Source organism: Gossypium hirsutum, chromosome A10, assembly GCF_007990345.1.
Source record: "Gossypium hirsutum isolate 1008001.06 chromosome A10, Gossypium_hirsutum_v2.1, whole genome shotgun sequence".
Classification (NCBI taxonomy): domain Eukaryota; kingdom Viridiplantae; phylum Streptophyta; class Magnoliopsida; order Malvales; family Malvaceae; genus Gossypium; species Gossypium hirsutum.
In genome coordinates, this window is record NC_053433.1 from 101,969,657 (window position 1) to 101,991,452 (window position 21,796).

General features: G+C 31.8%; 4 protein-coding genes across 8 annotated transcripts; 1 reads left to right on the plus strand and 3 right to left on the minus strand.

Moving 5' to 3' along the window:
* Positions 1-1,114: 1,114 nt before the first annotated feature.
* LOC107896405 (protein REDUCED WALL ACETYLATION 2) lies at positions 1,115-5,399 on the plus strand. 2 transcript variants are annotated; one of them, XM_041079146.1, is made up of 16 exons: positions 1,115-1,454; positions 1,565-1,656; positions 1,753-1,896; positions 1,989-2,045; positions 2,162-2,234; positions 2,482-2,640; positions 2,847-2,996; positions 3,074-3,329; positions 3,410-3,525; positions 3,632-3,718; positions 3,796-3,884; positions 3,973-4,035; positions 4,121-4,177; positions 4,302-4,398; positions 4,479-4,637; positions 5,065-5,399. In XM_041079146.1, the coding sequence occupies exons 1-16, from the start codon at positions 1,422-1,424 to the stop codon at positions 5,068-5,070; spliced, it is 1,638 nt and encodes a 545-aa protein (XP_040935080.1). In that variant the 5' UTR covers positions 1,115-1,421; the 3' UTR covers positions 5,071-5,399. The 2 variants fall into 2 exon arrangements, with proteins under 2 accessions (XP_040935080.1, XP_040935081.1); XM_041079147.1 differs by having other exon boundaries at positions 1,756-1,896.
* Positions 5,400-5,498: 99 nt separating this feature from the next.
* Positions 5,499-9,286, minus strand: LOC107896406 (ER membrane protein complex subunit 6). Its single transcript, XM_016821572.2, has 5 exons — positions 9,032-9,286; positions 8,357-8,484; positions 8,073-8,268; positions 7,920-7,939; positions 5,499-5,650 (listed from the first exon to the last, which is right to left on the minus strand). Exons 2-5 carry the CDS (start codon positions 8,470-8,472, stop codon positions 5,620-5,622), a joined length of 363 nt encoding a protein of 120 aa, XP_016677061.1. The 5' UTR covers positions 8,473-8,484; positions 9,032-9,286; the 3' UTR covers positions 5,499-5,619.
* Positions 9,287-13,093: 3,807 nt separating this feature from the next.
* On the minus strand, positions 13,094-15,466 carry LOC107896404 (putative vacuolar protein sorting-associated protein 13F). Its single transcript, XM_016821569.2, has 5 exons — positions 15,066-15,466; positions 14,723-14,777; positions 14,564-14,620; positions 13,867-13,944; positions 13,094-13,720 (listed from the first exon to the last, which is right to left on the minus strand). The coding sequence occupies exons 1-5, from the start codon at positions 15,321-15,323 to the stop codon at positions 13,224-13,226; spliced, it is 945 nt and encodes a 314-aa protein (XP_016677058.2). The 5' UTR covers positions 15,324-15,466; the 3' UTR covers positions 13,094-13,223.
* Positions 15,467-16,045: 579 nt separating this feature from the next.
* LOC107896403 (uncharacterized) lies at positions 16,046-21,326 on the minus strand. Of its 4 annotated transcripts, none has more exons than XM_041079148.1 (10): positions 20,863-21,326; positions 19,341-20,256; positions 18,933-19,062; positions 18,392-18,843; positions 18,067-18,147; positions 17,890-17,988; positions 17,539-17,697; positions 17,293-17,379; positions 16,997-17,068; positions 16,046-16,631 (listed from the first exon to the last, which is right to left on the minus strand). In XM_041079148.1, the coding sequence occupies exons 2-10, from the start codon at positions 20,121-20,123 to the stop codon at positions 16,311-16,313; spliced, it is 2,184 nt and encodes a 727-aa protein (XP_040935082.1). In that variant the 5' UTR covers positions 20,124-20,256; positions 20,863-21,326; the 3' UTR covers positions 16,046-16,310. The 4 variants fall into 4 exon arrangements, with proteins under 4 accessions (XP_040935082.1, XP_016677056.2, XP_040935083.1 ...); XM_016821567.2 differs by having other exon boundaries at positions 19,341-20,234; positions 20,770-21,326; XM_041079149.1 differs by having other exon boundaries at positions 20,770-21,325.
* Positions 21,327-21,796: the final 470 nt, after the last annotated feature.

Below are 21,796 nucleotides of genomic sequence, written 5' to 3' on the forward strand. Positions count from 1 at the left end.
ATATGCCATAGTCAAATTTATTTAAAAAAACAAATTAATATTATAACGTCAACTGTTTCTCTAAAATTTTAATTAAAAATAATAAATATAATTACTTCTTTTTGGTTTTTTAAAGTTATTTTTGTTTTTTATTTAAAATTTCACCTTTTTAATTCTTAAATTTTTTATCAAATTACCTAAAATATTAACATACAACTAATTGATATCTCAGCATTTAATTACATTTTAAAATATTAAAATAATCTTTTATATTTTGTAATAATTTTAATGATTTTTGAACATCATCATAACTTCATGAATTGACACTCAAAACATGACGATTCCATTTCCCCTACTCCATTCCTACATCTCATGGGCATGAAAACATCGCATTTTTTTTAAATATATAATTTATATGTAAATATTTATTTTTGGTTAAATTCTGTCATTAGTCCCTATATTTTAAAAAAGTATAGGGACTTAGAATGATACAATTGGAGAAATTGGACTAAATTTATAATTGCAAGTATGGCACAATACTAATAATTGAATTTAACCAAATGTATATTTGAAAAGTACAGGGACTAAAAGTGACCAATTTGAAAAGTAAAAAGAATAAAATTGATAAAATAAAAGTATAGGGACTAAATCTATAACTTTCACAAAGTACAAGGACTAATAATAAATTTAACCTTTATTTATTGTTGTATTTTCCTTTAATTTATTTAGGCAAAACTGTACTATAAGTCCCTATACTCTTTGTAAAATTAAAATTCAATCCCTAGATTTTTATTTTAAAAAAATTAATCTCTATACTTTTATAATTTCAAAATTGAGGTCAAATTGTTAAATACTGTTAAATTTTTTATTAAATTTATTAGTGTGATATTTTAAATTAAAATAATCCAATTGATAGCTATAAAACTAAAAAATAAGTTGTAATGACTCTAAATTTAACAAAATAAATTTTAACAGTGGTGGTAAATAACTTATATATTTTAATTTAAATAATAAAAAAATTAAATTCTTTAAAATAAAAATATAAAGATTAAATTCTAAATTTACAAATAGTACATGTAGTTATATAGGATATTTTAACCATTTATTTGTTATATGGTACGGAAAAACACAGGTCTCTCGGTTATCAACTCTGTTTCTTTACATTTTATTTAATTTTAATTAATCGTTATTTATGTATTTTTTTTCCTTTCTCTACATGCCCTGCTATTTTGAATCAAATCCATCTATTGTTGTACTTCGCTTCGTCGTCTTTATCATTTCTTTTTCTTTTCCTTTCCACTCACTGGCTAGAAAAACCAGATTTCTATCAGATCTGTAAATTTTCTTTTTAAACTCATCTGTTTACGCTCAAATGCGCCTGATTTTGCCGGCTTAACTTCACTTTTCATTTTGTTTCTTCGTTTGCCGAAAGTTTCCAAATAATGATGATCTTCGGCCCGATCACTCCCGGTCAGGTGCGTTCACTTCAGCATTCTCCAACCCTCTCGGATCTTGCATTTTAAACTTTCTTCTTTTTTATATAAAAAAGAAAAATCTTGTTTTTTTTTTTTAAATTTTTTTCTAGGTTTCGTTTTTTCTCGGCGTATTTCCGGTGATTTCAGCTTGGATCTATGCAGAATACTTGCAATACAAGAAAAATTCACTTGCATCCAAGGCGTAAGCTCTGATTTTTTACATTTTGTGACGCGATTACAATTAATTAACGTACTTTATTGGTGAAAAATTAATTTTCTGTTTTCGTATTTCTGTTAGTAGGCATTCTGATGTGAGTTTAGTCGAAATTGGAAATGGTGCCGTTAAGGAGGAAGATAGAGCGGTTTTACTGGAAGGCGGAGGTCTTCAATCTGGTTCTCCTAAAGCGCGGTCTTCAACATCTTCCGTGTCTCCAATTGTCAAGTTTGTCATTGGAGCCTTGATTTCTTTTCTTTCCTTCTCATTTCTTTCTATTTTGATCAGGTACTGAATTTATATGCTTTGATTTTGTTAAGGTTTCTTATGATGGATGAAACTTTCTTGATTGAGAATCGGTTGACACTTCGAGCAATGTAAGTGAATTTTTTATTTGTTGATTAATATTTGAATCATTTCTTTCAGAGATTTAATAGTATGTAACTTAACTTGCTCTCTTTTTTTCAATTCTTTTTGTTTTTTCGTCTTATAGATCTGAATTCGGTGTTCTTTTGGCATACTATTACATATGCGACCGTACTGATGTATTTGCCTCTTCGAAAAAGGTGAAGATGATTACTTCAGTATATAATTCATAGTTATAGTATTGTGTCTAAATAGAATAATAGATACTTGTTAAAAGATAAAAATGAACTTTAATTGAAGTTAACAACTGCTGAGCACTCTGTTCTTCTTATAAAATATTGCAGTAAGTCATGGATTTCAAATTTAGTTTTACTGCAATAAATAATCATTTAAAACTATATTATTGCTTGCTAATTAAGTTCTCTCATTCATTGTATGTCTATGCAGAGTTACAACCGGGATCTTTTCTTGTTCCTCTACTTTCTTCTCATCATAGTTTCGGCAATAACTTCATTCAAGATACACCATGATAAGTCACCATTTTCAGGGAAATCTATACTTTATTTGAACAGACATCAAACTGAGGAGTGGAAAGGTTGGATGCAGGTTTGTAATTCTTTGAAATGATGCAATAAACCCGCAAAATTTTATTCTTGAAAGATCTTCGTTTACTTGTAATAATAGAATGTGTTGGGTTGCATAGAAAGTGCAAACATTTGTGGCCAATGCTGCTTACACGCAAACTGTTCCAGCATTGCTGAACAAGGATTGTTGATAGTCTTGTGCTTACTTTTCCCCCATTTATTTTGCAGGTCTTATTTTTGATGTACCATTACTTTGCAGCATCAGAGATTTACAATGCTATCCGAATTTTCATTGCTGCTTATGTTTGGATGACTGGATTTGGGAACTTCTCATATTATTATGTGCGCAAAGATTTCAGTCTTGCAAGGTTTGCACAGGTATGAGTTCCCTAAGTAAAGATCATGTAAACTACTCCATGTTTCAAGTTCCAACGTTGAGTGTTTTGATTGAACAGATGATGTGGCGGCTCAATTTCTTGGTATTTTTTTGCTGTGTTGTCCTCAATAATAGTTATATGCTATACTATATATGCCCCATGCATACTCTATTCACTCTTATGGTTTATGGGGCACTTGGTATTCTGAACAAGTACAATGAGAAAGGGTCAGTCATTGCTCTAAAAATCATTGCCTGCTTCTTGGTGGTTATCCTAGTTTGGGAAGTGCCTGGAGTATTTGAATTTCTCTGGAGCCCATTCACCTTTTTCCTTGGTGGGTAATTTTCCAAAGCATGATTTCTATTTAAACAACTTTTGGTCATATTGATGGGAAAAATATAAAAACCATTGCAGGATATACTGATCCGGCAAAGCCAAACCTTCCCCTCTTGCATGAATGGCATTTCCGCTCTGGCCTTGATCGTTATATTTGGATTATTGGGATGATATATGCATATTACCATCCAACTGTAAGTTCTGATGCAATTATTTTCGATCTTTTCATTGTATCTTGCTATGAATTAATGCAATTAATTTTTGGAGTTGATAGCTAGATATTGGGATTTACTATTGCAGGTTGAACGATGGATGGAAAAACTCGAGGAAACAGAGGTGAAGCGGAGAGTATCAATTAAAATAGCTGTGGCAATAATAGCCCTGATGGTATCATATATACCCCTTTTGACTTGCCATTCCTTTTCCTAGAAACTCTTATTCATGAGGTTTCAATTAACTTGCAGGTGGGATTTCTATGGTTCGAGCACATTTACAAGCTTGACAAGATCACCTACAATAAATACCACCCTTACACGTCATGGATCCCGATAACGTAGGTCTCATGTTGACTGTGTTGATATTTTGACATATCTGAACATTTTGGCTCTTACTGATAAATTTTTGTTCCTTGTTTTCACCAGTGTGTATATATGTTTAAGAAATGTTACCCAATCCTTCCGAAGCTACAGTTTAACCCTTTTTGCGTAAGTAACCCTTAATTATCTCTTGTTTTATTCTTTTGTTTTCCGATGGCCAATAAGGTGGAGCTAATATGTCTTTCATTTCCAGATGGCTTGGAAAGATTACACTGGAGACCTATATCTCGCAGATTCACATCTGGCTAAGGTAAGCTGAAGTTGACAACATGAGAATTCTTGGTGCTTCAACTGCTCGCTAGGAGTTGATCCAAATTCGAACCTCTAAATCATAGCATATGATATTTTAAACTCAATATCCGATCAATGTGCAGATCCGGGATTCCAGATGGTCAGCCTAAGCTGCTCCTTTCTCTGATCCCAGATTACCCAATGTTGAATTTCATGCTTACGACTTCCATATACCTGGCAGTAAGTAAAATGGTGTCATCTTTGGGAACTGAAAATATCTCTCATTAGTCATGCCCTGACATTTTTTTTCTTGCCTCCAGATTTCTTACAGACTCTTTGACTTGACAAATATACTGAAATCAGCTTTTGTACCTACCAAAGACAACAAGCGCCTTCTCCACAACTTGATTACTGGTGTTGTAGTCTCGAGCATATTATACTCTCTCTCTTTCGTGTTCCAAAGAATCCCTCAGATGTTGGTAAGGTTTAGTTCTTCAAATTAATCTAATTGTATCACTGAGAGTAGGCCTGTCAATTTTGATCTGAATTTAAAAATTCAAAACTAAAACGACTTGGGACCTAAAACGATCCGAACAAGTAAATCCGAAATGACCTTCATTCAAAACAATCCAAACAATTAGCCCAAAATTTCCTGAACCTGAATGACGAAATTCAAAATGATCCAAACCCAAAATGGTTCGAATTGAATGGGCCCAGACTTAGAATGAATTGAAACCTAAATTATTAGAACTCAAAATGACTTAGAAAATTTTAAAATAAAAATCAATCTGACCCAAAACCCAACTGATTCATTCAATTGACAGGTATAACTGAGAAAACAGCAGATAGTGAGTGTAACACTTGAAAATCTGATTCTGAAGGCCTTTACTGTATTGGAATTTGCAGGTGTGAGAACTATAAATATAGAGATAGTAGGAGGCAGCCACCATGACCTTGTTCATCACTGTGTCGTTGGAAGTATTTTCCTTCACAATGGAAACGTAAAATTGCAGAATTCAATAGGAGAATACGTCTCGTTGATCAGATCATGCGGAATCTCGGAACATGGAAGGTTAAAGTCGGTATAAAACCTCCAATTTGAGGTTGGTTATTTTTGTTCACTATTATTGTTTTCTAAACACACGATATAGTTACTACATGATTCGTTACCATGTCTAAAACGTACTTATATTGGTTTGCATTACATCCTCCTTATTAAATAAAGATTTGCCTTTAATTAATATGCCTTACGTTTACGTTTTATTCCAAGATTTGTTGAATCTAAGAATTAAGGAAAATGGAAAATAAAATGCAATAGAAAGTAACTAAAAGAAGAAAGGTAACAAAAACATGGAATCCGATTGCAAAAAAGTAACAAAAACATGGAATCCGATTGCAAATGCCAGGAGCAAGGGAAACAGAGCAGCTTCTTTTCCAGCCGAGATCATAGGAGATAGTTCCTCAGAATATATGCACGATATCATAAGCAAATCTATTCAAGTTAAAGAAAGTAGTAGAGTATTAAGATATGAAAAAAAAGATATTCAAAGGTAGCTTACTTTTAATCAAGGTTGAATTCACCTCAACAAGGCTATCTCAAATTCTATAAAGAGAATATTTACAAAGAAAGATACTGAAAGTAAAATAAAAGAATTCTAAACTATTTTTCGATGCCTTGTTTAGGCTTCATACATTGCTATTTATAGTAAAATTTTTAAACTATTTAATTTTTCTTCAATCCCGCACAGTGTTTCTGATAAGGATGAATTTATTGTGGCTTCCACATATCCTGCCATTTGTCACATTACATCTTTGTTTGTACATAGATGCCTTGCTTTTTAAGTTACCACTTATCTTGAATTTCTTCTTGTTTTCCCACGTGGCTAGCTATTGTCTTTATACTTCTTGGATATTGTCAAGATTCCAAGTCTCTATTTCATATAGGTGTAATGATTCTGGTGACAGTCTTGGTGAATTTTAAGTCTCCTGCGTGTTTCTGATTTCATCGATTATGTGCGATGAAAAATCATCAATTTCTATATCAACTATCTTTTTTAACTGCTTTAAAGATTCTTCATTTCTATTTTTGTAGATATTTCTAGTCTCGTCAGCCTCTATCATTCTTCCATCAGTCCAAAGTTTATAACTTTGATGTTGAAGTACATGCTGAGTTGTTGTTATTAAATCAATCCCTGTTTGGACTGATGGAAGAAGGAGACTGAAAATATCCAGAAAAATAGAAATGAAGAATCTTTAAAGCTATTAAAAAAGATAGCTGATATATAGATTGATGATTTACCATCGCACATAATCGATGAAATCAGAAACACGTGGGAGACTTGGAATTCACCAAGACTATCACCAGAATCATTACACCTAGATGAAATAAAGACTTGGAATCTCGACAATATCCAAGAAGGATAAAGACAAAATAGCTAGCCACATAGGAAAACAAAAAGAAATTCAAGATAGGCGGTAACTTAAAAAGCAAGGCATCTATGTACAAACAAAGATGTGATGTGACAAATGCCAAGATACGTGGAAGCCATAATAAATTCATCTTTATCAGAAACACTGTGCGGGATTGAAGAAAAATTAAATAGAGTTTAGGAATTTTACTATAAATAGCAATGTATGAAGCCTAAATAAGGCATCGAAAAATAGTTTAGAATTATTCTATTTTACTTTCAGTATCTCTCTTTGTAAAAACCTTCCTTTACTTTTAATAAAATTATCTTTTGCATCCCTTATTCCCCGTAATTGGTATCAGAGTTATTAAATCCTTTACTCTTCTAGTAGAGGATCTGTAATAGATATAAGGTAATTTGGTTTAACTTTAAAACCTATTATACCAGTATGTTAATTAGACTGAATGCCTCCAATAAGTGTTTTTATTGGATTTTCAAATTAGGTATATCATGACCTTTTCTAAATAAGGCTCTAGTTGTTATCATAATTATACCTAAATGTATATATTTAACCTGAGGATATTTCTTCCTAAGGGGATTTTTGGTAACAACAAATCATTGGTTGTTTAAAATTCTAGAAAATAATTTTAGTGAAGATCCATTAAAATTATGTTAGAATAGTTCTAGATATTGTGAAATAAAATTAGAAAATCCCAATAAAATCATTAGAGTAAAACCTATGATATATACCAAATAGGATATAGATGAATTTGATATACAAATCAAAGAATTATTAGAAAAAGGATTAATAGAAAAAACTAATAGTCCACATTCTATTCCTGTTTTTATGGTAAGAAACTATGCTGAAATAAAAAGAGAAAAAGCTAGAATGGTAATTAATTATAAAAGACTAAATCAAAATATTATTTTTGATGGATATTTTATTTCAAGAAAAGATGTTTTAATTAATCAAGCTAAACAAGCAAAATATTTTAGTAAATTTGACTATAAATCAAGATTTTGGCAAATAATGCTAACAGAAGAATCTAAGCGTTTAACAGCCTTTAGTGCACCTAATGGTCATTATCAATGGAGAGTTAAGTATATGTATAATATTTTAGTATGAGCTTGAGTAGGTTAAAGCAACTAACAACCTACTCGACTTGAATTTGCATATATAACGAATTCAAACTGAGCTTCAGCTTCTATACTTGTATACATTTGAGCTCGAATCTTGTTTCTCGCAATCAATTTTGAGTTGAGCTCAAGTGTTTTTACCGATCGAGTTCAATTAAGCTTGATTACAAAACGCAATGTTGTGTAGAAAGTTTCTAAATCTAAAGAAAAGGATACGTCCAGAATAGCACGAATGACTGCAAAAATAAAAGAAGAATATAAGCCAAGGAAATAGATGAAAGGTTAGGCAAAGCAAAAGAACAAAATTTAGATTCATTTAAGATATGGGAATACGTAAAGCAAGTCAAAACATAAAAGAAAAGGCTTTACCATAAGCCCACCCAAGAATCCATCGAGTATAAACCGATTCCAGCAATCAAAATAAGAATGAAGGGAGAACTTTGCCTTTGCTATGAGTCCAATTGAAGTAATTGCCATGACAATGAAATACAATATAAAACCCATACAGCCTGTCAACCCTAAAATCCCAGAAATAGCCCCTCCGATTATCGACAAAAATGTTCGGCTGCAAATGAAACCACAATGCTCATCTCAAGTATTGGCTTTCAACACACAACTTTTAGTATCTCCACTAAATGTGAACACAGACATGCCTGTAATATACAACTTTCATGTTATTCTGCAAATTCTCTGCTCTAAAAGTTGATACATCATTCATAACTTCCTTTGATTTCTTGTCAGATGAACTTGAATTACCCTGTCCTGCCATTACCTGTCAATTCTGCAATCCAAATCCGAAAAATAATTCAGAACGACAGATTTTGAAATAATTTAAATCCGTAAAAAATCAAAGCATCAAACACTAATCAAAATGATTTGGAGTCAAAATAATGAATCCCACCCATCCAATTGGCAGGCTTAGTATAAAGAAAACGAAAAAGAAATACCATATCAGAAGGTGAATTACCCAGTGAAGCACAAGCGAAAAACTTGAGAAACAATTATAAAGTCCTTACTGCGCTAATCTAAAAGATCAATGCAGCATTACTGATATGAAAAACAGATTCGGAAAACGTTTATCGTATTACATGTTCCTTTGACTACGGCAGAGCGTCTCAAATTTTGGAACTTCGATCAGAAGGCAGCATAGATATACATTATCAAATTTCGAAAATTTCAACTGATTAATATGAAAGAATATAAGAATTTTACATCCATGATAATTGAAACGTAGGGGATAGCAATGGATCTAACCATCAACAAACCATTAAAAAGACAAATAAGAAAATACAATTAAAAGAAAAAAAGAAAAGAAAAAAGAGGTTTACCCAGATGATCGGAGAATACGAGACCCTTTTTTTCCTGTATTCTTCTACTGAGAATTTACTTCGAGATAGCCCACTCGAAATTTTTATTTTTTTTATCAAGTCTTATATAATTCCGTCTTTCCATTAAATGCCATTACACTACCTTTACTTTTTTCAAAATTATAAATAAAAAAAATCCACAGAAATAAAAATTAGCATTTTTTTTGTTTTATTTTTTATGAATTATTGTTTAATCTCAATTAAACTAATTTTAAAAGAGATGTCTTTGTATCATCTTTAAAATATCCACATGGTGCGTATTTATCGTTTTTTTTATTCAATCTTTATTGTTTTGGGTAAATTAGTAGAATATGCCAAATTCAAAAAATATTAACGAAAGTAGGTCGATTTTGGAGAGAAAAACATAAAAATGCATCCCTATTGCCATCTTAGCTGAAAAATGACGCGTTTTCGTCCAACAATAACTTTTTCTAACGGTCAAAAAATCACACTAATATGGTGTTTACCCACGCTTGGTGTTGAGTTAATTATTTATTTATTGACTAAATTATAGAGTAAAAATTTAAAGGTTATAATTTGCTCAAAGTTCTTGTACTCTTTGTATATTTGGAATTCAATCCTTCTACTTTTCGAATTTAAAAACTTAGGTCCATCTGATAACACTATTAAAATTATTTTGTTAAATTTGTTGTTGTGACATTTTAAAATGAAAAAAAAAACTCATTTGGTATCCATGTAACAAAACAAAAACATTATAACGAACCTGAATTTAACAAAAAAAAATTAATAGTGCTAACAGTTCTTAAAAATTTATATAATTATTTTAATTAGAATATAGTATTTAGACTAACTAACGACATTATAAAAGTTGAGGTATCAAATTATGATAAAATTAAAGTATATGGATTAAATCTCAAATTTAAGTGAAATATGAGGATCAAATTGAAATTTAACCATTCTTATAATCGTAAAGAATTAGAGGGATTGGAGTTGAAATTTACCCATATGTTCTCATGTAAAAAAGAAAAGATAAAACAATCGACAAGTGTCCATGGATCAAATTGAAATTTCACCATTCTTATAATCTTAAAAAATTAGAGGGGTTAGAATTAAACTTTACTCATTATGTTCTCATGTTAAAAAGAAGAAGAAGATGAAAGAATGGACGCATGTGTCCACTAATGACTTCCTTTTATATATAGTAATATAGTCTAGCATGGATGCTATTATGATTCGCGTTTTAAATTAAATTCTAGAATAAATATTTGAATATTAAAATATAGTTTAAATCGCTGCGTTTGTATATTTAAAATTTAATATATTTATTTTATTTTTAAAAATTTAGCTTCTCTGTTTTATAAATTTAAAAAATTCAGATCTAATTGTTAATACTATTAAATTCTTCTGTTAAATTTATTGGTGAAACATTTTGAAATTTTAAAAAAATTAATTGCAATGTATTTAAAAAAATAATATTGTAATGTATTTTAATTTAACAAATAACTTTAATAGCATTAATAACTCTTAAAAGTTAGATTAGGATTATAATCAAAATAAAGTATTTAAATTAATAAATGACATTGTGAAAAATTAAAGTACCAAATTATATAAAAAAGTAGAAGTATAAAAATTGAATCTTAAATTAGAATGTAGCATAAGGATTAAAATTGAAATTTGACTCTTTTTTTGTTTATAATCTAAAATTTGAGTGTAGCATAAGAACTAAAATTGAAAATTTATCATTATCCTATAAAATAAGAGGCTATACCACATGTCAAGCATGAGGAATGTCCTTTCAACCTTCCTTTTATATATAGTCATATAGATTGAGTGTAACACAAGGATGAAAATTGAAAAATTATTATTATATAATTTAAAATTTGAGTGTAGGATAAATACTAAAATTGAGATTTTAAAATTTTCCTATAAAATGTAAGAAAAAGAAAGCTAAATAATTTTTATATTTACATGATATTAATTTTTTTGTCTATTAATTTATTTTATACTTTACCCACGTATAAGGTTTATAGGATTAGTAATTTAGTATAAGCAATCATTTTTGTGAAAAAAATAATTGTTTTACTTCCCTTCTCATAAAGACTATCAAATTCTCTAAAATAAATAATTGATAATCATAGGTAGTTACAAATATTCGGAAAAAAGTTTATTGGATTGAATTAAGATGTTGAAATTAAGGTGTAACAAAAATAAATTTGATAAGTTATTGTAATTTTATGAAAAATTTAAATTAAAAATTATCGAAAGAACTAAATTAGTCAAAGAAAATTAAAAACAATAATTATTTAATTTAATATACTTTTAATTAATTTTACATTTCATCACCCAATCACTAAAATTCTTACATTCCTGCCCATGAATCAAATAACTAATGTAACGTTCCCAATAATGACTAAATAATATTATATTCCGGTAACCATATTGCAAAAGTAATCTTACATTTTCGAGGGTAGGTAAGATTTTAGAATAACATTCTATTTAGATTTCAAAGATTACCTTAAGTCGATAATATCACACTCCACTATAGCCAAAATTCTAAAATATAGGAGATAACCAATAATCTTAACACCAACTCTTCCTTTGTTAATTCTACATTCCTATGATAATGTGAGATTTTAGATAATTTTATCCCATTTGTAAAAACTTTGATTCATTTTACTTAAACTAAAATGATATTTTTTTTACTCTTTGATATATTTTTAAATTAAATGTATTCATGCGCTAGATTGAGCTTACACAAGAGGTTTCTACCTATTATCTCTACTAAAACTTGGCCTTCCCTCAAATATAGATTTAAAATTTTATCTAATATTGTGCCTATATAAAATAAGGTAATTTAGGCCAAAGTTATTGTTTTCAATTTCAAATGTAATTACAAATTTACAATCAAATATTTACTTTGATAATTCATAAATAAATATAATAAAAAATATTTATTTATATTTATTTTTTAAAAGCAATTCATATAAATTAAACTAAATTGCATATCAATTCATTAATTTTGACATTCTAAAATAGAAAAACAATGCATAAAATTTGAATAGTAATAGAGAATTCGATCAAATTTGAAACTTTTTTTTGTTGCCACTAGAACTGCCTGCCAGAGTAAGTGCAAAAACAAAAATTCCTATCACTTTTATTTAAAAAAAAAACAAAGAGAAGAAGAAGAAGAAGAAAAAGCCCCAGCTGCTTATTCATCTTCGCTAATTTCAATTTATTTATTTAAAAATTAGATATATAATTAAGTTACTAGAGGAATGGATTGATTTATTAGTAAAATAAAATAGTATAAGCTTAAATAGAAGCTTTTTAAGTAAACTTATATTTTAGCCAAATAAATTTAAAAAAAAGAATGTAAAATACGTAGATAATGTTCTAAGTAATCTAATATTATTTCTTGACTTTAATTCAAGGAATATTATATTCTCAAGAATAATGTGAAATTTTGGCATATAATTCCCAAGTTTGAATTTCAGATATTACCTTAAGCCAATAATCTCATATCTCCAACAGTGTTAAAAGGTTCTCTAAAATGAAGAGTCTGGTTGCAACAATGGCTGCAGACGAAATACAAGTAACCATGGGTTTTTTTACTCTCACTTGTTACTCACGGAGTAGTTGGTTTTGCTAGTGATAGTGAAGATTGAGGGCGAAGTGGACCTCAAAGAAGGCTGGTAGTGTTTATCTGTTACTCGGGATGACTGGGAGGAGTTTGGTTCTTCTAATTAAGCTGGCATTAAATTCTTAAATTATTGTTGATTCAACAAAAAATCAATGGTTGGGTCAGCTGAAGTGTTTTCTATCAGTAAGTTAGCATTGAAAGTGTTGTCATAGCAAGTGTGGGTCTTGAGGTTTGTAGATGATTTCCATTGTTCATATCAAAAATATAATTTCTTCATTTAATACTAAAAATAGTCATGAAATTTCATAAACATACAAAGGGTCAGCTGAAGTGTTTTCTATCAGTAATTTTAACTTGGCATTGAAAGTGTTGTCATAGCAAGTGTGGGTCTTGAGGTTTGTAGATGATTTCCATTGTTCATATCAAAAATATAATTTCTTCATTTAACACTAAAAATAGTCATGAAATTTCATAAACATACAAACCTTCCAAGAACACCTGCTCTCACCTCTCAAAACTGAATACTAAGAGAGATTTAAGAAGAATGTTTACCTATTTAGAAACTTTTTGAGCTTTAAGATTTCTTCTACCTTTATTCCCGACACTACCTGATTTGTGATTTGATTCTTCTATGTAATCATCATCTCCAGCAACAATACCATCTTCAAAGATATCCACATCATCTTCTCCATCCCAATCCTCCTCCTCCAGCTCTTCATCATCATCAACTTCATATACATCATCACCATCATCATAATCTTCATCATCTTCGACTTCAGCTTCATCATCACCACCTGCACGAACAGTGTGCCACTCAGGTGGAGGTGGACAATCCTCGGTGATTGCCTCGTCTCTTTTTATCACCAGATGCCGAATGACTCTTTCATCTTGGTCTAACATAGTCTTAAACTCATTAATCCATCTAGCTTCCAACTCAAAGTTCATCAAGATGTAGTGGGCATTCTTAGCTTTCTTTATCTTGTATGCTAGTCTCCGAAGACCCCAATCATTCAATCTCCATAACCTGCCTTTCTTATCCCTCAAGAAATCTGCAGATATAATATAAGAAATTTACACCAGGTTACCTTGAACTTTCTCATTGATTCTTTCAAAAGAATATGTTGGGAATTCAATAAAAGGATACTAATAGCCCAAAATGAAAAGAACAATAAGCATACAATTTACACCAAGTTACCTTGGACTTTCTCATTGACACTTTCAACCTCTTCATCATGCTTCTCATGAACTAAATAAACAACCTCGTAGTGCCGCACTGTAAAAACAAGGAGAACAATGAATCATAACAAAGTGACCAGATGTCAAACAACATTGAAAAAAGAATATCCACGTTGTCTATACAATGATAAAAGGTTTGCTTCTCCATATTTGACAGAAATCAGAACCCCAAAATGCAACTTTGATATTACAAAGGCTAATAAAACCATGAGTTTCCCTGAATTATTCAACTCCCATTTTAAGATATTCATCTTCCATTTCCTTGGAAGGCTGCCAAGATGTTGATATCTTTGGCTTCATATTCAGGAGTTCAATAAATCAATTTATACTTTCTAAAATCAGCTTTGAATCCAACACTTGCTGAAGTCTTTGTTAGTAGTGACATAAGTTCATCCTACAATTCATGAATCAAGAATTCTTGCAACAACATGGTCTGCTCAGACAACTATGAGGAGTCAATTAAACCATTTCGAAGATATTTTTCACTTTTTAAAAGGCAAGAAGCAGAGAAAAGAGTATAATTGTGAAAACCAAATAAAAAGCTTGATGACTATGATAGAATAATAATTTTTTCAAGAAAACAACCATAAATTTCTTTATGTTTAATCCTATCATACTAGCAGAAACTACAAAGTAACTACGAGAAGTGGGCTTACTGCGTTCCAAGTTCAATGCGCTTTGCAGCTCAAGGTTGAGAGATTCATACAATTCTTCTGCAAATTTACAAAAAATTTTAATGAGTACAACGCGGCTATATTTATTCATCTGAAATATAAAAGCAGGTTATACAAACTTAATGACCACAATTGACTTACGTTCTTCTTCGTCAGCAAATTCTGGGAGAAGTCTACCATCTTCCTGAACTTTCTTCTGCAATTCAAAGAGAAAACCCACACCTCAAATTCCATGAAAAAAAAAAGATTAAGGAGCTAAAATTTCTCAAATGGAACACAAAAACAGTACGTGAAACAGTGGCAGTTCACAATAAGAAAGCCTTGGCCTTTTCTTTTTACTAAGCAAAAAAAAAGGGGAAAAAACTCTTATCTTTACTAGACATAGATATATAACCCAATTGATATTGCAGAGTTATAATAACACAAATAAAGAAAACATAAAAAGGAGAAAAAAAAGGAACATGGGTTTATGCAGAAAAGAGACCTCTTTGAGAAGAACAGCTTCAGGGAAGAACCCAGTGGTCTCATCTGGTTTGGGGATGAAACTGTGACTGTCTTGCTTAATATCATTGTTTTTGTTCTTCTTTGCCTCCACAATTAAAAGCTTTCTACGACCAAGGCAAGAGTTTTGTTGCGGGAATATGGAGAAAGAGTGTTGGTTTCCGAAGAACCCACATTTTATTTGAAGTTTGGGTTGGGTGGGAGCAACAATTTTCGTAGAAGAGTGTAGGAGTGACTCCATTGCAGGAACTTGAAGGAGTTGCAGAGTCTAATAACATATATCTCTTTAATATCTGGAGTTACGGATAAAAAAGATAGAATTGAGCCATTTATGGGTGCTTCTAATCCATGGGTTGAGTCTGCCACCCAACACCCACATCGTAAAGCCCATTTATGCGACGTGTGAATTTCACTTTTTAAATCACATAGTTCGCAGTAGGTAAAATTCGATTATTAGCCCTACGTTATAGATTTAGATTTTATACTTTAATTTTAAAGTAACAGCTAACAGTAGCTGATAAACCCTTTGTTATATCAAATTCTACTATCAATCTTGTTATATCTTGTACACATGAAATCTTTTTGTGATTATGTCAAAATATCAAACTAACATAACATTTAAAAATATATTTATTACTTAAAATTTTTAAAAATAGTAAAATTTAATTTAATAACTTTAAAATATCAAAACTAAAAATGAACAAATCAAAATAAAGAGAAAAAAATAAAATTTGCATTGTACAAGAACTAATACGAGTATTTATCCTCAGAAAATACAATATCCTTTCAACTTCCATTTCAGTAAAGGAAAAGGGAAATTGTCCTGAATTATAATTCTACCATCTTGTATGGCAATTGAGAGTATCGTCAGGCATTTCTTCAAATGAAAAAAAAAATTGAACTAGAAATTCAGTTGACGCTTTGATCAGGATACTGACAACAAAATGAAATGAAGAATGTGTAAGAAGAGAACTGCAAATTTTTTTAGTAATACTATAACCGGGAAGATTAACCTCCAGGTTCTGCAATCTATTTCATATTTGGTATGATGCTCCATATCTAATTATTTGAAGGAAGATGATAGTAAATGCTATACAAAATCTGCATGAAATATGCCTCAAGGCCCGAGAACAAGTTAAACATGGATTCAAGTTTTCTGGATGTTTATGGCCAAAAATTGCTTTCTCTCTCGACAATCCGGGCCTACACAAATCATGATGACTGCAGCTTACCATTGTTTCTTACCCTTTTTCTTTCTCTTGCTTCCACTACCGCTGCTGCTGCTCTTCGAGCTGCTTTCTGCTTTCGTAGATGGATTTTCAGCAGAGGTGCTGCTACCGTTAAAGTTGTCAAACATGCCTCCTTGTACTGCATTCTGTAACCACGCTAAGAATTCTTCTTCGGTCATCGTTTCTTCCAGATTAGGAGGAGTTGGCATTGTGCCACCTCTCTGTCCTGAACTTGATCCCTTGCCAGTAGCATGCTTGGATGTCACACTAGTGTTCACATGAAAACTTGGCTTATGTGTGTTAGGTGGACATCTCATTCCCTGCAACATAATCCAGCAGTATTAAGTGTAGACATGATTCATATCAAAAGACTAATACAGTCACATACGCGACGGAGATGGATGTCAAAGTGGGTACAACTTGTGAAAATTCCATGTGAAACCCATTTAGCATCCTATTCAACTCCAGATATCTTCATATTAACAGTTTCCCACAGGTATTTTTTGGTCGAAGACAAACTTCTTACTAACAACCAAAGATCGCCTTAAACTTTTTTAGGTAACCAGAAAAAGAGCAGTAGCTCCTGTTAATCTTTTGAATAAATGCTTCAAACCTCCTTAGAAATGTATCCATGATGGGTGGCAGATTAACATGATAACAAATACCAAGTGAAAGTTGACTTTACCTGACAAATATACCATTCAGTAGCATCGTATATCTTGCTATCAGCACAGACATAGGCAGAGGGAGCTTCCACCTAGACCGACAATCAATTAACTTTATGTAAAAAAAAAGTAGAAACAGATCTTAAGAATATCAACTCAAACAAGACTTGACCCTCAACTAACTGGGGTCAATACTTCTAAAAGCAATCCCTATAACTGTTTCTTTTTCAAGAGATTGTATTATCACTTGTGTCAAATCAAAGATATTGAAAAATGGAATAGTATCTGCATGTAATGAGAAGTGGACAGTGCATACCTTAAGCAAAAATCCGAAAAATAAGGGCTCCGACGATTGTTCAACCCATCCATCACCATCTTTTGCTTGATGAAAATCTTTGCATTCCTTAGGTAAGTTCCAAAAACAATATTAATTTCTTGTTAGGGAACAAATGAAATCGTCACAGACATTAGGGGATCTCATGCTTGATGAGAATGTGGTAATTGTCAAAGTCATAAACAGAACAAGCTAAAATGATACATGTTTTAGGGGGCAAGGAAATACCTGGCACCATCTTGCTCGAGATTTTGATTTCTTGGTGTGTGCCCAGACATGAAAGTTACCACATTTTTTGCAGGCAATACGCCTGGATTCTCCAAATGGTTCCTCCCCATCAGCCTCTGACCGTGCAGATCTAGAGGGAAAGAAAACATGTCTGCCATTCTGGCGATGAATTGCAGAAAAAGATCATGTAAGATGCAATGATTGATATGTCTACTGCAAGAAAAATATTTTATGGATGTACTGCTTAAGACAGTCATTTCATTGCAAGAATCAGCAGAAACTTTAACCTAAACTCTGCAAGATAGTCTTTCTTTATATTCAAGTGAAAAGTTGCAGGATGTATGCTCAAACCTTTTGAGAAGCATTTTGAAATCTACGGAAGTAGTTTAACAGCTCCTCCCGCCTAAGCTCATCATCATATGTTTTTCGCTTCAACGAATCAAGTAAAACCTATAAACGAAGTTCTATTATTATCAGAAAAGAAATGCCAATCCACAAGGGGGAGAGCATAATAAACCAAGAGATTACCTCATATGCATTTTGAAGCTTTTTAAAAGCTTCTGCAGCCTTTTCATTGCCCATGTTCTTATCTGGATGGACCAGCATTGCCTAGCAAACAGTCTGCAAATTTCAATACCGTAGACATCTTGCTCCTATTTTTTGTTAAAACAATTTGAAAATGATAAAAAAAACAGTGGGTATCAAGGGTAAGCTGATCCAAAAGATCTTTCACAAAGGCTCACTAAGATTTTACCCAATTGACTAGATACATTTGGCTAATAAAGCTCCAGAAAATTTGAAGAAATACTCAGAATGTGTGACCAACACAATGCAAAATAAACACAGGACGTACCTTTTTTCTGTATTCTCGTTTCAGTACATTAACATCGACATTCTGATACCGTGACAAACCCAATGCAGAATAGTGATCAGAGCAGTTCAACAATCGAGCAACTTCATCTTCAGAAGTCATCACAGTGTCAACCCCACTAGTTGAAGCTACCCCAGGACCATGGTTTGCTGAAAACCCTGGGACATTTTCAGAGAACGAACCATGCACTGACTCGTCATTGAAGAAGCCTGAATGACCATACATTCCATTGGTTTGCTCAGGGTTTCCATCAGGTGCTGCTTGCTGATTTATGTGGTTCTTTAGGTAGTAGATCAATGAATCACTTGAGATAAATGATAGATTAAGAGCCAAAAGCAAACCAAGCCATCCAGCATACATCCAAGCACAGTATACAGAATATATAGTGGCGACCAATAATGCAAGACGCTCATGGCTAAATGAAAATGCCAATCCTGAATAATAGCAAAACCAAAACTCCATAAATTTGGTGGAATAAATTAGCAAATAAGACTAATCCAACCAGAAAAAGAAAAATAATAACCTCCAAGGAAGATCACCATAAGTGTTGTCCAGAAACTTCCATAAAACCACAGGAAAATAGTTCCAAAAACAGCTACTACCAACATTGCGACAGTGAGCCCAACAAAAACTGCTGTCAGAGCAGCTATAGCCTGAGCAATCAACATTTACACAAGTAATAAGAACCCATAACTTGTCAATAGCTCAAGAAATGTCTCAAAATATTCAATAAATCATTGAAACATTACAGAGACTTAGCAATAAGTAGTCCAGGAAATTCCTCAACAAAATCAAATAAATACTTTTGAAAACATAATTTTATGCAAATGGTGGTTCAAAATAATCATCAATATGCAAATTGAGGGGCGTCATGATCTCACGGAAAAGGAAACCTTAGGAAAAACATTGATGACATGGAACAAGTGCTTACCAACACCAGAAGAAACTTCATCATCCCAACCATAGCAATTACTGAGAAGATACTGCACCATATAACCAGAAAAAGAGATGCTGTACCCATGCGGAGGAAGGAATCAATGCCTCTAAGAGCACAGTCCAACCAGATTATTGACAAAAGAAGCATTATATTTCCAAATTGCACGAGCCATTTCAAAACAATGGGATATAATCTCTCAAACTTTGCTCTGACATGATCTCGAGCATTATACACATTAGTTGTTAGGGAAATTAAAATTGGTCTTTGTCTCTCAAGCCACTGGATTATCACCTTGAAGGTGGACACAGCTATTGTTCTCGCATTCCTTACCACCGCAGTATCAGAAAAATCCACATTATCCATGGCATTTTTAAGATGAAAACCATTAAGCAAGCAGCCCCAAGATCCATTTTTATGTTTCAGATTAAGGTTCCCATCAGGTGAGATTTCATTTTGTTCCCTTCCACTTGAAGCTTCCTTTGAAGGTGTGTTTTCAGTGCAAGACCCTGAATTACTCCCAGAAGATATTGATTGGCCAAGATCCTCAGCTGAATCTCCATGCTTCTCCAATGACACACATTTCTCAGAATTCTGCCTATATTTATTCTCAGTCCCTGCACGATGACCTTTAGTGACATTCTCCTTTGAAGGATTGCCATTTGGTAGTTTATCTCCAGAAAAGTCCTTTACCTCACTTATTTTCCCCCTTCCTTTTGCATCAGTGACTTGATGACCTGCCTCTGAACCCCTTTTTTTCCCATTCTTCCCCCGAGCCATGAAATTATATGTATTCTTGTAGCTTCTTAAGAAAGGAAACAACTTTAAGCCATCCCTAGCATATTAAGGGAACAGACAAAAATAGCTTTGACATGAAAGAAACCCTCTCCTCTGAACAAAAAAAAAAAATCACCTGTCACCAAAGAACGAAACACAGCAATGACAGTGTAAACCTAAGAATTTAATTGCATGCACTAAGTATTCTAAAGATTAGATGTTGCAACCTGATACCAAACAGAAAAAGAAACAATAAGATCTAAAGTTACCAATTGAAAAACTACCTAAAGAAAATATATCAGAAGTGTATATATTTCAGAACAGCATCACCAGGGTTCCAAAGGGAAAACAAAAAATCATACATATATCAGAAGGGAATTATTTCATAGAAAGAAAACCAAACCTTGCTTGCAATTTCCACACGAAATGAATAAACGCGGGTTTTTATTTTATTTTTTAATTTCCAGGAATAACAACCAACTTTTCATCAATATGTTACTAAATACAGCCTATACAGAACATTTCATATCCCTCTCTCAACCTGGCAGCTGTAATAAGCAATAATAGCAAAGAAAACTCATTTGGGAACCAAAACCCATAAATTCCATAAATGAAATAGGGAAATACTTGAAACAAATATGTATTATACCAAGTACAAAATGAAGAACGCCACAGAGTCAATTCTTGCAAAAATGGAGAGCTGATGTTTAATAAAGGAAATGGTAGGCAAATGAAGAATCACCTTGAAGCAGTGCAAGTAGAGTCAATAGAGAGAAGGAAGATGAGAAAACCCAATAAGCAGAAGTAATAATAATAATAAAAGCCCTAAAAACGAGAATCAAAGAAAAGGAGGTCCAGAAAGTATGAGATTCTTTTGGTCTTTATACTGTAAGCTAAAATTTTGGGTTTTGTCGAACCTTTTTGCCCACTAATTGAAGAAAAAAGAGAAGGGTTAATCGAAAGGAGGGTATTAAAGAAATTAAAAGGTGTGTTGATGGAGGAGATGAGTGAAAAACAGATAAAATAAAGAAAAAAAGCAATTGCAGAAAGACAGTGATAAACACGGGGACCCGGGGGGGGGGGAAGTAACGGAGCTCTAAAACCAGATTGGATGTTGTTGTAGGGTTCTGTTTGGTTGCTTATCTCCGCTTCAGTTCTGCCTTCGGATTTCTTATTCCCGGTTGTTTTTATTTTCAACGTACAAGCATCTCAAATGAACTTCAATTTATTTATTTTTTATTTAAAGACACATGACATTATTTTACAATTACTTGTTAAGGATTTTAGGCTTCCTTTAATTTTAGGAAATAATGGTAGTTTTTTTTTATAAAATTAAATAAAATTAAGAAAAAGTGTCTATGTGAAAATTTTAAAACTGATTTTTAAAAAATAAAAATGAAATTATGTAAAAATTTAAAAATATATATAATAAAAAGTAGTTTTCACCTTAAAAAATAAAGTAAATAGTTGTTTTTATTAAAAATGTTTTGTAAAAATAAAAATAATAAAAATAAAGGTTTATGGTTTATGGTCAGACCAAGTTGAGCTAAAGTACGGAAATTCAACTCAAGCCGGGTCGAATTTATTAGGCTGGATAGATTACTAGACTCATAGATAAGTCTAATTCAAATCCTATTTTTAACAATTTTTCAAATATCAAATTTGATATTCTAGTT